The 13,264-nt window shown below is 41.6% G+C and overlaps 1 protein-coding gene across 1 annotated transcript in view; it reads left to right on the plus strand.

The window, feature by feature from the left end:
• Specc1l (sperm antigen with calponin homology and coiled-coil domains 1 like) overlaps window positions 1-13,264 on the plus strand; it is a 96,515-nt gene that overhangs the window by 50,961 nt on the left and 32,290 nt on the right. The window contains exons 8-11 of the mRNA XM_051153216.1: window positions 2,345-2,508; window positions 3,964-4,055; window positions 7,982-8,072; window positions 11,581-11,664. Coding sequence (XP_051009173.1) covers window positions 2,345-2,508; window positions 3,964-4,055; window positions 7,982-8,072; window positions 11,581-11,664 — 431 coding nt within the window. The remainder of the gene's footprint in view (window positions 1-2,344; window positions 2,509-3,963; window positions 4,056-7,981; window positions 8,073-11,580; window positions 11,665-13,264) is intronic.

Raw genomic sequence — 13,264 nt, forward strand, 5'->3', positions numbered from 1 at the left:
GGGCGGTACACCTGCCAGGCGAGTCTTCTACTTGAATGGTCTTTCTGTTGGACCCTGAAAGTTTACTAGTCTTTATATTTCAAAGAAATGCCACCAAAAGAGGCAGCATCTGGGATTGACGAGGTGGTTAAGTGGTTAGTGCTTCCTGCTCCTTCAAAAAGTCTGAGCTTAGTTCTCGCACCCTTGTCAGGTGGCTCAAGACTACCTGTAACTCTAGTTCTAGGGCATGTGTTGCCTTCTTCTAGCCTCTGTGGGCCCCTGCGCGCGCGCACATGCGCGCGCGCGCGCGCACACACACACACACACACACGCACACACACACTGTTAAACAACAGAAGAGAGAGCATCTTGTATATCAGTGATTGTCAGAGTAATACTACCAGTCCCCGGCATACTCCTGGACCCCTTGCACTGTCTGCTCTTCTGGAGGTCCTTAGTTCAATTCCCAACAACCACATGGTGGCTCACAACCATCTGTAATAACATCCCCGGTGCTCTCTTCTGGTGTGCAGGTACAGATGCCAGCAGAACGCTGTATACATTAAAAAAAAAAAAAAAAAAAAATACTCTTCTTGAACGGGTAAAGTGTTACTTTTACCAAATCTCAGTCTTGGAATGCTCTATTTTCAACCTGTGTAACAAAATGGGAAGTTTGAGCAGGCACTTCTGCTAAAAGCTGTGTGTCCAAGTGTGAAGCTCCCTGGAGGTGAGGACTGTGAGTCAGTTTCAGTTTACACTTCTGTTTTCTTTTCATGGCACATTTTTATTTGACAAGAAGTCCTTTGAAAATGATTAGGAGCCGGGCGTGGTGGTGCATGCCTTTAATCCCAGCACTTGGGCGGCAGAGGCAGATGGATCGCTGTGAGTTCAAGGCCAGCCTGGTCTACAAAGTGAGTCTAGGACAGCCAAAGCTACACAGAGAAACCTTGTCTTGAAAAACCAAAAAAAAAAGAAAAAAAAGAAAAGAAAAGAAAAAAGAAAATGATTAGGAGCCTGTCCATCAAGAAAAACAATTGATGGTATTTGTTGTTGATGAAATATAAAGATATTCAAGAGAGCCTTAGAATTTTGGAAAACTTTTTGAATCTTAATCTTGCAATGGCAGATAGGCTTTTTTCTAATTATATTTAGTTATTTTGTATGTGTGCCATTGCATCTGGAAAAAAGAAGGCAACTTGTAAAGGTTGGTTTTCTCCATGTGTTCTGGGCATCAGACTCAGGTTGTCAGGCTTAGTAGCAAGCTCCTTTACCTGCTGAGCCGTCTCATTGGCCCTAGAGGTTTTTAATGCTATCATTAATAATAGCAAATATGACTTGAATGTATTATATAATTGGAAAAACCTGTGAAATGCCAATATTTTTCTTCTCTCTCTCTAGATTGAATACAGAATAAACTAAAATATACTTGTCTTCTAAGCAGTTAAAAACATTTCATATATATATATATATTTAATTACTTATTTTGAGACAGGGTCTCTCTAAATAATCCTGGCTGCCCTATAGCTCACTATACACACCAGGCTGGTCTTGAACTCACAAAGATCCATCTGCCTTTGCCTCCTAAGTGCTGGCATTAAAGGCATGTACAACCACACCTGGCTAAATACATATTTTTAAAATCTAAGACACTTATTTTTCTTAGAAAATTTCAACTTGGAAAATAAAACCTTTATACAGGTATTTTTAGATTTTAACAGGCTCTCATTAAATTAATTAAGTACATGAAATATTTTATTCAGCTTTGTGTGGATCAGACTAGCCTGGAACTCACAGAGCTGAATAAAATATTTTATGGTCTTAATGAACTTAATAAACATTTCTAGTCCTTTGTAGGGACTCTGTGGAGAGAGACTACAGCAGTTTATCCCTTCTTAGTGAGCTGAGCTTTTGGCTCCATTCCTTGCATGTCCTTGTGTAAGCACAGTGTTTTAGCTGGAGCCAGCATAGATTATCTGCTCATCAATTCCCAGGTGCCCAAGAATGGGTGCATCTTCCTGGCAGCACAGGAGCAGAGCTTCCCAGTTGTGTCAGGCTGAGGCCAGTCTGCCTCCTGCTTCACTGCTAATTGATTACTGATGTCCTCACCTGACACTTAATGCAAATGGAATCTGATGGCTGTTTAACTTGCTTAGGATAACCTGATATGAGCATTTCAGTATCATTTCCTGCTGTTTACCAGGCAAAGAATATTAGGTCAGGCAATTACTGTGTCCAACTGGTACAGTTTAAAACAAAACAAACAAAACAAAAACCAAACCCTAATACCTTTTAATGCTTTTCAATCAGGAACTTAAAAATGGGTGTTTTCTCATGCACACCGATGCCTTTATTTCACTGTTTTTAGGCAAGAGGAGGAGCGTGGCCGGGTGTATAACTACATGAATGCTGTTGAAAGAGATTTGGCAGCCTTGAGGCAAGGGATGGGACTGAGTAGAAGGTCCTCGACTTCCTCAGAGCCAACTCCCACAGTCAAAACCCTCATCAAGTCTTTCGACAGTGCATCTCAAGGTAATGGATTCCTTGTCTGTGGTTTGCAAGGCCGTGGCTCTGTTCACTTAACACATCCTCCTTATCTAGTTTGGTATTCTGTATGATTTTACTCTGCTTCATCAGCTTGTTTATGGTGTCAGAGAGCCCATGCAGTGTCACGTGGCGTCCTATGGTATGGTGAATTAAGGCACATTCTACAGGGGGTTGAATGTATTTCATTTTAAAATCCTGGTATCACTGTATGCCTTACTTCCCAGGTCAAGCTGTATCTTTTCTCCCTAGGTGGATACATGCATTCCTGTGACTTCTTGTTTCTTTTTATGCCCATACTTCTGGAAACGTAACTCCAGCCCCTAACCTTCCTCTGAATTTCTCAATCCTGTCACCAAGTGCCTCATTGACGTTGACTCTTAAGCTTCTAGGCATCCTTATGTTCAGACCAGACCCCGTGCTTCCCCCTTCATTGTTCCCCATGCCTAGTGTCAGCACAGTTCTGTTCAGTTACCAAGACCAGAAACCCAGGAATCTAACTCCTTTCCCTCACTGTCCCTTCAACATGGACTTCCTTGTTGTTTTCCCTTTCTTCATTTCTAGAGACATACACTCTAGTTCAAGCTACCTGCAACTACTAACCTCAGTAAACTAATCAGTCTCTTTTTGTCATTGAGAGAATTTTTCTTGTTTAAAGTCCTATAGTTATCTTATTATAATTGGAAAGAAGTTCAGATCAAGATTCTATAACTGCTGGTCTACTCTTCTTTTACTTTGTACAAACTGACAATATTGCACTTGAGGGTCAGAAACAAGCAAGCTAGACTCTTGGTGATGTAGCTCTTCAGCACTAACCCTGAAGACATATCTGCAATCTTACATAAAAGTTGTAGACTCTGTGTGTGTGTGTGTGTGTGTGTGTGTGTGTGTGTGTGTGTGTGTGTGTTGTTTACTGAGACAGGGTCCTACTATGCAGCCCAGGTTGACCTAGAATACTTGCTAAGTAGCTCAGTCTAGTCTCAATTTGTGATCCTTCTGCCTCAGCCTCTAAAGCACTGAGATTGGTTATAGGTGTTTGCCGCCATAACTGCCTCTTATTTTGTTTCTTAAAAATACATAAATAGTGATGGAACCCCTCAAGCATGCTCCAAGTGCGGTACCATTGAGCTATGCCTCATTCTCTTGTTTTCTTCTTTCTTAGATGTTATTGGTTTATGGAGTATTTTAGCCATACAGTGTGATTAATTAGCAAAACTAAAGTACTGGCCTAGGATTGCAAGCCATTCATCTGGTAGAAGAAATGTCTATATTATAGTCTCTGCTTTGAGCAGTCAACATGGGGTCAGTCAGTGCCCACAGCACACAGTTTGCAGGAAATTAGGAGCATTGGATAATTGGTGAAGCCTTCCATGGAGATGAGTAGGAAACTCCTCTGCACCATGATGTATTTATCACTAACTTTCTCAATTGCTATTTTTGTAGTACCAAATGCTGCTGCAGCTGCAATTCCTCGAACGCCTTTGAGTCCAAGCCCCATGAAAACCCCTCCTGCTGCCGCCGTTTCCCCCATGCAAGTAAGTGCCTGGGACCGTTGAAGGCTTAGAAAGCTTTACATTTGCATGCTAGACCCTCTTTTTCAGTCACGCACATCTCAGGTAGATGAATGACTGCTTCAGAGATTTGTTGAATTTTCTGGGTAAAATACATTGAGTATTCTTTTTTTAAAAAAAGATTTATTTATAGCTGGGTGTGGTGGCGCACGCCTTTAATCTCAGCACTCAGGAGGCAGAGGCAGGCAAATCGATGTGAGTTCGAGGCCAGCCTGGTCTACAAAGCGAGTCCAGGACAGCCAAGGCTAACACTGAGAAACCCTGTCTCAAAAAACAAAAACAAAAACAAAACAAACAAACAAACAAACAAACAAACAAAAAATATATATATATTTATGTATACAGTGTTCTGTCTGCATGTGTGCCTGCCCTCCAGAAGAGGGCACCAGATCTCATTATAGATGGGTGTGAGCCACCATGTGATTGCTGGGAATTGAACTTACAGCCTTTGGAAGAGCAGCCAGTGCCCATAACCTCTGAGCCATATCTCCAGCCCACATTGAGTATTCTTAATCGAGGCACATTATAAGTGTAAATTGTGATACTCTTCTGGGGAACTTTGATAACTCTCTTGAGTATGTGGCTGGCATATTTTATTTTTGCTGTCTAACAGATCATTTCAAATCTTTCAGATTTACTGACTGGAGAGATGGCTGAGCAGTTAAGAGAGCTTAAAGCTCTTGCAGAGGACCTAAGTTTGGTCCCCAATACTCGTGTGAGGTAGCTCACAATAGCCTATAACTCCCAACTCATGGGGAATATCTGATTCTCTCTTCTGGGCCCTTTGCAACACCTGAATGCAAGCGCACATATCTACACATTTGTACATACCCAACACAGAGTTAAGTGTTGGTCTACACAAGGCATGAATTGAGAGAACTGCTGTTCATTGGGGGCCATTTGTCACAGTTGAGCTCAAGGTCATGACATTGCTGATCCATTGTTAAATAACTTTCAGAGCTGCTGTTCTTTGCCATTGTTGGAGTGCAGCCAGGAGCAGGGCAGTATGGCTGAAACAAAGTACTTGTGCATGGGTGAGGACAGCCGAAGGCAAAATTGTTCCTGAACCAATGCTCTGTGATAACAGGGAGCTGTGACTACTTCTTTCTCTAAAGTTAAGCCTTGGGCATTTTATTTTTGAGTTCAGACTTCAAGGTTGACTCTTCGATTTGTGAGTGGGGACCCCCCCCCCTTTTTTTTTTTTTCGAGACAGGGTTTCTCCATGTTAGCCTTTGCTGTCCTGGACTCACTTTGTAGACCAGGCCAGCCTCAAACTCACAGCAATCTGCCTGCCTCTGCCTCCTAAGTGCTGGGATTAAAGGTGTGCGCCACCATGCCCAGCTGGAATTTGAACTCTTACTGTCCTAAGTACAGTCCCTCAGCCAGTGGCTTTACTTGGAAGGCAAGGGCACTCCATGCTTTGCTTGCAAATTTAATGCTTTTTAGATGTTCTCTATTAATCAGACTTTTAAAAGAAAACCTGACGTTACAAAGCAAGATGCTAAGTAAAGCAAACCTCTCACAAAACAAATAAGATGATGCTTCTAGCATTTATCTGTTGAGATTTCATGTCTAACATCATTTTATAACATCTTTTTGAAGATAGGATTAAAACTATCTGTAGCTAGAAACAAAACTTAATATAATGCTCCTTTAATGTACGACTAGTCTGTCTATTGTCTCTCAAGCGTAACTGCACACAGTAGCGTGTGAAGAAGGGCTTAGAGACAGGCTCTCAGACATTGCCTTCATGACCAAAATCTCCAGGACAGCACCAGGCTTGCCTGTGTTAGGTTGTTGGTTTCCCTCTACCACTCCCCCCGCCCCTTTTTTTTCTTTTTTCCAAGATAGAGTCTCTGTGAAGTGCTGGCCTTGAATTCAGTAGAGATTAGCCTGCCTCTGCCTTCCAAATGCTGGGATTAAAGTCATGCACCACTACTGTCCAGCTAGTTTTTTAAAAACTATGTAGGCAGGAATTCTTGCTTTGTGGGAATAATAAGAGTTGTCATGCTTTTAATCCCAGCACTCGGGAGGCAGAGGCAGAGGCAGGCGGATCGCTGTGAGTTCGGGGCCAGCCTGGTCTACAAAAGTGAGTCCAGAATAGCCAGGCTTGCATGCAGAAACCCTATCTTGAAAAACAAAAATAAAAAATAAATTAATAAAGAGACTTGTACACAGTAACCCGAGAACAACATGTAGTGAAGGGCAAGTGATTTATATTTAAGCATATGAGAAGGTGTTCAGCATCATTACTCATCAAGGAAATGGAAATTAAATTGACAGTAAGATACCAGTCCATAATGGAAGATTAACAGTGTAAAGATGAGGAAAAGCTGAACCTTTTGCATGGATCTTATGGGAGACTGAAACAAGTAGCTGGAAGTTAGCTACATTTTAAAAAGATGTGACTGAGGGCTGGTGTGTGGAGGCAGAGGTGGGTGGATCTCTGAGTTTTAGCCCAGCCTGGTCTACATAGCAAGTTCTAGGAGAGCCAGAATTACATAGGGAGATTTTTTTCTTTAAGGTGGTGTGGGGGCTGGAGAAAAGCCAAGGAAATAGAAGTACAAGAAAGAAGTGTGGACAGCCTGTTATGTATTTTATAGGCTGGAGTAACAGCAGTGGGTGTTTAGGCTGCTGTGTATACCTCCTATATCGGGATAAGGAGACACCTAATAGTGCTGTTGACAGGGGTGCTGAGTTAAAGACCACAGCTTGTTCCAGGGCAGTTGTCGAGTTGTCAAGTGGGACGGAGGCATAGTTGAGGTCTGTTTGGAACCAGGACAAGAAAAACCAGTAAAACCACAATAGAAACACATCCATATTTCGGTTTGGAACTAATTTTGTGTTTAGTAAATTGGCATATGGTAGTTTAAGAATTCTCTTCAAACAGAAGAATTTACTTGTATTCAGAGTGCCAGAGGCTGTCAGGGTCAGTGGTGTGCGTAACCATAAAAGGGTCCCAAGGAAGCATGCATCCTTGTGAACAGGAAGTGTCCTGTGTATTGACTATACCAGTATTCTAAAGTTGTGATGCTTTAACATAGAATTATAAGATGCTACCATTAAAGGGAACTGAGTGAAGAGGATGCTGGCTATATTATTTCTTTTTTGTTTGTTTGTTTTTGTTTTTGGAGACAGGGTTTCTCTGTGTAGCCTTGGCTGTCCTGGAACTCACTTTGTAGACTAGGCTGCCTTAAACTCACAGAGATCCGCCTGCCTCTGCCTCCTTGAGTGCTGAGATTACCAACGTACACCACCATTGCCCTCTGTTATCATTTCTTAAAGCCATATAGGAATATATAGTTTACTTATAAGTTTATTCATTTTTTAAATGACGTATTTTTATTTTATGTGCATTGGGTTTTGCATGCCGGTTTATCTGTGTGAGGGTGTCAGATCCTCTGGAACTGGAGTTATAGACAGTTACGAGCTGCCATGTGGTGCTGGGTCCTCTAGACGACTTGCCAGTGAGTGTTCTTAACCACTGAGCTGTCTTCCCAGCTTCCAAGCTTATATTTTTAATTTAATTAGTTAATTTTTAGAGACTTTATGTATGACTGTTCTATATGCGTGTACACCCGCAGGCCAGAAAACGGCATTAGATCTCATTATGGATGGTTGTGAGCCACCACGTGGTTGCTGGGAATTGAACTCAGAACCTCTTGAAGAGCAGACAGTGCTCTTACCTTCTGACCCATCTCTCCAGCCCCTAAGTTTATTTTTTAAGTCTACTAATCACATATTATATGTATCTGTTGTTTGTTTATAACCTTACCATAGCACAACAGATGTATTAAGCACTGATGGTAACTAAATGGCTACTCTCTGAGGCATGTGGTTTTTTACTGTGAGTCTTGGTACTAGGTTACATAACTTTGCTTTCATTTCAGAGACATTCCATAAGTGGACCAATCTCAGCCTCCAAGCCTTTGACAGCCTTGACAGATAAGAGACCAAACTATGGAGAAATTCCTGTACAAGGTACATCTAACATGCTTGTATTGTTTCACTTTTTGTTAATCTTTACCGTTTTTGGCTAATAACTTATTTTCTTGGTGCTGGCATTATATTAGCCAATCTGGTGTATGTCTTTATCAAAAGTTTTTATTAACATCTGTTAACTACAAGTAGGGAAATGGGTTATTAGTAAATGATGCTTTAATGATGTACATATTTCTTTCTTTTGTTTTGAGACAAAGTCTTGTTATATCGTCAGACTGGCCTTGAACTGACTCAGGGTCTTCCTACCTGATGCTTAGCATGTGGAGTTACATGTGTGTGCGTGCCACTTTCCAGGCTGATGCCAGCTAGGTTATAGTAAGTAGTGCAGAATGCATGTCACTGCACTGTTTCCAGGCACTTCACAGAAAGTATATTATTGTTGGTATATTTTTACAGACATTGTCAGAGCACATAAAAAGAGACCCAACAATGTGCTTTTAAAACCCACACTTTACTAAGCAGGCATTGATAAAAGTAAAACAAGGGAAAAAAAGATTTACCATGCAAAGCCAAATACAATAAATAGCACATGCCTGTGAGTTCATTACTCACAAAGCAAGGCAGGCACACTGAGTTCTAAGCAAGCCATGCCTACACAGTAGGACCCTATTTCGCTATAACTGTAAATTTAGACCATTCAGTGTTAACATATTTACTCATGTGTGTTAGCTAATGCCTGCCATCTTGATAAATGCTTTCTTCTTGTCATGTTGTTTCCCTGCTTTCTCTTAAGTCCATTGAGCATTTTTTATTTTATTTTTTAAATTTATTTTATTTTTTATTTTTGGTTTTTCGAGGCAGGGTTTCTCTGTGAAGCCTTGGCTGTCCTGGATTTGCTTTGTAGACCAGGCTGGCCTTGAACTCACATCAGTCCACCTGCTCTACCTCCTGAGTGCTGGGATTAAAGGCGTGCCCCTCTACTACCCACTCCCATTGACTATTTTTATTACTCTACTTTAGCTCCCCTATTAACATCTTAATTTTTTAACTTAAAATTTTTTTGTTGGGACTGGAAAGATGGCTCAGGGGTGAAAAAGAGCACTTGCTATTCTTATAGAGGACCTGGGATCAGTTCCCAGCACCCACATGGGAATGGTTAAAAAAATAAATAAAGAAAGAAAGATCAGTTAGGCTCTCCTAGTTTGTTTTTTTATACTTTCCATCTATCCACAGAAATTAGAAAAGTAAGAAAACCCATGAAAGTCATTCTCTAAATTCCTTCAACTGAAAATTTAAAAAAGCTTGCTGCCCTGAGGGCCCATGTAGGTACTACTGCCCCAGTGGATGCTGACTTTTTATTGTGCAGAGGTCACGGTCCTGCTAAGCATCCTACCCTTCACCAACAGTTTTCACAACCAAGATCTGTACAGCCCAAAATGTCAGTAGAGCCAAGGTTGACAAACATTGTAACAAGTAATATTTTATTTTTACAGATTTATTTTTATTTGTGAGTATGTGGTGTTTGCCTCCATGTATGTATAAACAACTGTATGTGTACCAGGTGCCTGCAGAGGCCAGAATAGGGCTCTGAATCTCCTGGGACTAATTAGGGACAGTTATAAGCCACTTTCTACCCACTTCAACTTTGCACATATTTCTTTTCTTTTTTCTTTATTTGAGACAGAGTCTCATTATAGTTCAGGATGGCCTTAAAGTCTCCATGGAGCTGAGGATAACCTTCAGTTCTTCATGATGTAGTGTCTACTTCTAGGTGCTAGGATTATAGGAATATGCCAGCATGCCAGGTTGTATGTATATGCATTGGAGATTGGCTTTACTCTGTAGCAGGCTAGCCTCAAAATATGGCAGTCTTGCCGTCTCAGCCTCCCATACACTACCAAACCCAGCACCTCTGTCTGTGTGGTCCATGGGGCCTCTTCTGCTGTCATCATGTCATTATTCAGTTATTTCCTTGACCTGTATCTTCAACTATCCTAACTCCCATTTATATATGCTAATATCTCCCTGCTCCCCAGGCCTCCTAAGAGAAAAGTATCACTTTTTATTTCAACCTTTATGTTTCTAAGACTCTTGGAAAGAATTACTCTCGGATAGGGAGATGGCTCAGTGCTTGAGCACATACTGCCTTTTCAGAGGACCTGGGCGTGGCTCCCAGTGCCCATGTTGGGTGTCTCACAACTTCCTATGATTCCGCCTTCAGGGTACTTGTACTCATGCACGTGCATACACACAAATGATTAAAAAGAGAGTAAAATCTTTAAAACATAATTATTTGGACTAAAAAGATGTGGTATTCTAAAGAGTCAGTGCTGTGTGCCATTGCTTTTTACATTGTGATGCTGCAAGAGAAGGGTCATTTACACTGCTAAGTCCCTGTGTGCTTATAGATTTTGGTTGTTGTTGCCGCCAGTCATTGAACCCAGGGCCTCATGTGTTATAAAACATGCTTTATCACTGACCTGCATTTCCAGCTATAAATAGTTAATATGTTTAAAAAAAGAAATGGGTGGATATTCTTGGGAAGCAAGGCTAATAATAGCCTTCATTAAATACAGGCGTCATTGTTCAGTTCTACACTAGTCGTTTATCCCTAAAGTCAGATCCTGGCTAGGCAGAACACATGCATTCATCTCTTCTGGCCTGAGAACAGCCTGTCGGGTTGTAGTCCTAGATAAGGCATGCGCAGGAAGAGAATTAGCAGACAAAAGATTGCCCCAGTGTTCCAGGAGCTAAGGAGACTCCTAAGAAAGCGTGTGTTTAAGAACCAAGCTGAAGGCACAATAGAGACAGCGTCTGATTGTGTCCTTCCCAATGAGACAAGGCTAGACCTCAGACCACAGAGCCCTCGGGTGAGGTAAATGCTCTCTGTCGGTGGCATCTTCCCTGGAGAGCCGTCTCCCTCATGCTCTGTTGTCGATATACCCTATGTTTTTTTGTTTGTTTTAATCAAACCATGCTCTCACTTTTCCCTCTAATTTGATCTTTGTTCCTATTATTGTTTGGCTGAACTGTAATTCTCAACCCTTCTTTGCTAATAAGGTCCAGGTTGATACCATTATGTTTTTCAACCCTTCTGTGCTGCCTGAAAAAGAATGACCTGTTTTCCTGTGGCCAGATAGTATATTGTATTATGGAAGTCTAACTATACAATCCAGGTCTCTCTACAGATACATGTATGTGTGGTGCCCCTTCTAACTGTAGGCATAGAAAAGAAAGGCAAGGTATTACTTAGTTTGTGCCTTAGGCCCATACAATAAGAGACCTCTTAATTTTGATTGAGTAGCTTTGAAGAGTTAAGTGGCACAAAATGACTTAGAAACAGTCCCCTGTGTAGCATCTCTGACTGGCTTGTTTTACATGGTCTTTGTCTGTGGAGGTTATGTTTAATAAACATGCTGTTGGGGTGGAGTGCCTTCCTTTGGAGGTGCGAGCCTCAGGGTTAAGGAAAGTAAGGGTCATCCTCCTTGCACTTCTACCCCCTCAGCATGCGTAAGTTTCTGTTTTGTGACCTTTCCACTTTGTACAGAGCATCTATTAAGAACATCTTCAACCAGCCGGCCTGCTTCTCTCCCAAGAGTCCCTGCTATGGAAAGTGCCAAGACCATCTCGGGTAATGCCTCTTTTTTGTTTGTTTGTTTTTGTTTTTTTGAGACAGGGTTTCTCTATGTTATCTTGGCCGTTCTGGACTCGCTTTGTAGACCAGGCTGGCCTCAAACTCACAGCTATCCTCCTGTCGCTGCCTCCCAAGTGCAGGGATTAAAGTCATGCACCAACATGCCCAGCCAGGTAATGACTTTTATCTGAAACTTTATTTTTAAAAAACTCCTCAAGAAGTTTTCAGTTGCCTGCATTATAGTGTCATGTTGAAGACACATCTTTGTGAAAGTTGATAGTTAGATATGCAATGACTGATTTGAAGAGTTAATGAAAACACACCAAAAAATTTCTGGACACTAAGTTTGCCAGTATGGTAAAGCCACCCATAGTGATAACTCTGAAGGGTGACTTGTATATTCCTGCTGTTTATAGTATTTTGTGGCCTTTTTTGTTTGTTTGTTTCCAGACAGGGTTTCTATGTATAACAGCTCTGGCTGTCCTGGACTTGCTTTGTAGACCAGGCTGGCCTCGAACTCACAGAGATCCACATGCCTCTGCCTGCCTCTGCTGGTATTACAGGCGTGTGCCACTACTGCCTGGCTCTTTGTGGCCTTTTCAATTGCGTCTGGAAAGGAAAACTCCTGACAGCTCTGCCACGGTATGGTTAGTGTTCTCCTTGGCATGGGGTTCAGTGTGTACACCTCCTTCTGTCCTCTCACCCCTGTTTTCAGTTGACTGTGATGAAGAGTTGTCATCACTTATATACGACGTTGTCTCATTTCAGTCTTAGCATACCACTTTAAAAATTTACTAATTTAAGACATACAAAGTACTTGCCAAAAAAGAATATCCTTAAAATTATGCTTAAAAATATGTAAGTGTCATTCTAAGGTCATTTGATAGGAGAGAGCATCTGCCCCTTCAGGATCTTTAGGATAACACTTAACTAATGCTGCATGTTTGCCCTGAATAAATTCAGATCTTGTTAGCCATACATGGCTGTGGCAGCACACACCTGTGCTCACTTGCAGAGGCTGAGGCAGGAAGGCTACAGAATTCCAGACCAGTTTTTTTCCCCCCTATGTTAGACTTGAAAATTTAAAGGCGATTGACTTGTTAACTTTTAGCTTTTTGTCTTTCTTGTGTGTGTTTGAAAGTGTGGCCTGATCCAGAACTGCACCCAGCTCTGCAAAGACGTACCTTTCCTTCTGCCCCTTCAGCTGTGTTGGCTACACTTAGAAGGGGTGTGTTTATTTATTTTAGTTGTGGGTGCTGGGTGGGGTGACTGGTTGCAGATGCTGTTCTGGTTTCAGTTGTGTTTGTGTGGTCCTCACTGTGTGCCGGGTAGATACTGTGAATGCTACTGGTAAAAGGCACTTGTTGACAATGATGTGCTACGGTCTGTTTCCACTATCAACCTTTTCATAGACTTTAAATTCTTCACATTTTTTATGGTAATACCTCACTCTGTAGCCTAGGCTAGCTTCATGGTCATATTAGTCCTCCTGCCTCAGTTTTGAAAGTACAGGAATTCTAGACAGAAGTCAGCACCCCCAGCTGTGTAGGTGTTTTGAATGAAAATTAAATCTTTTCCAGTCATCAGTAAAATCAAA

The sequence above is a fragment of the Acomys russatus genome, chromosome 11 (assembly GCF_903995435.1).
Source record: "Acomys russatus chromosome 11, mAcoRus1.1, whole genome shotgun sequence".
Classification (NCBI taxonomy): Eukaryota; Metazoa; Chordata; class Mammalia; order Rodentia; family Muridae; genus Acomys; species Acomys russatus.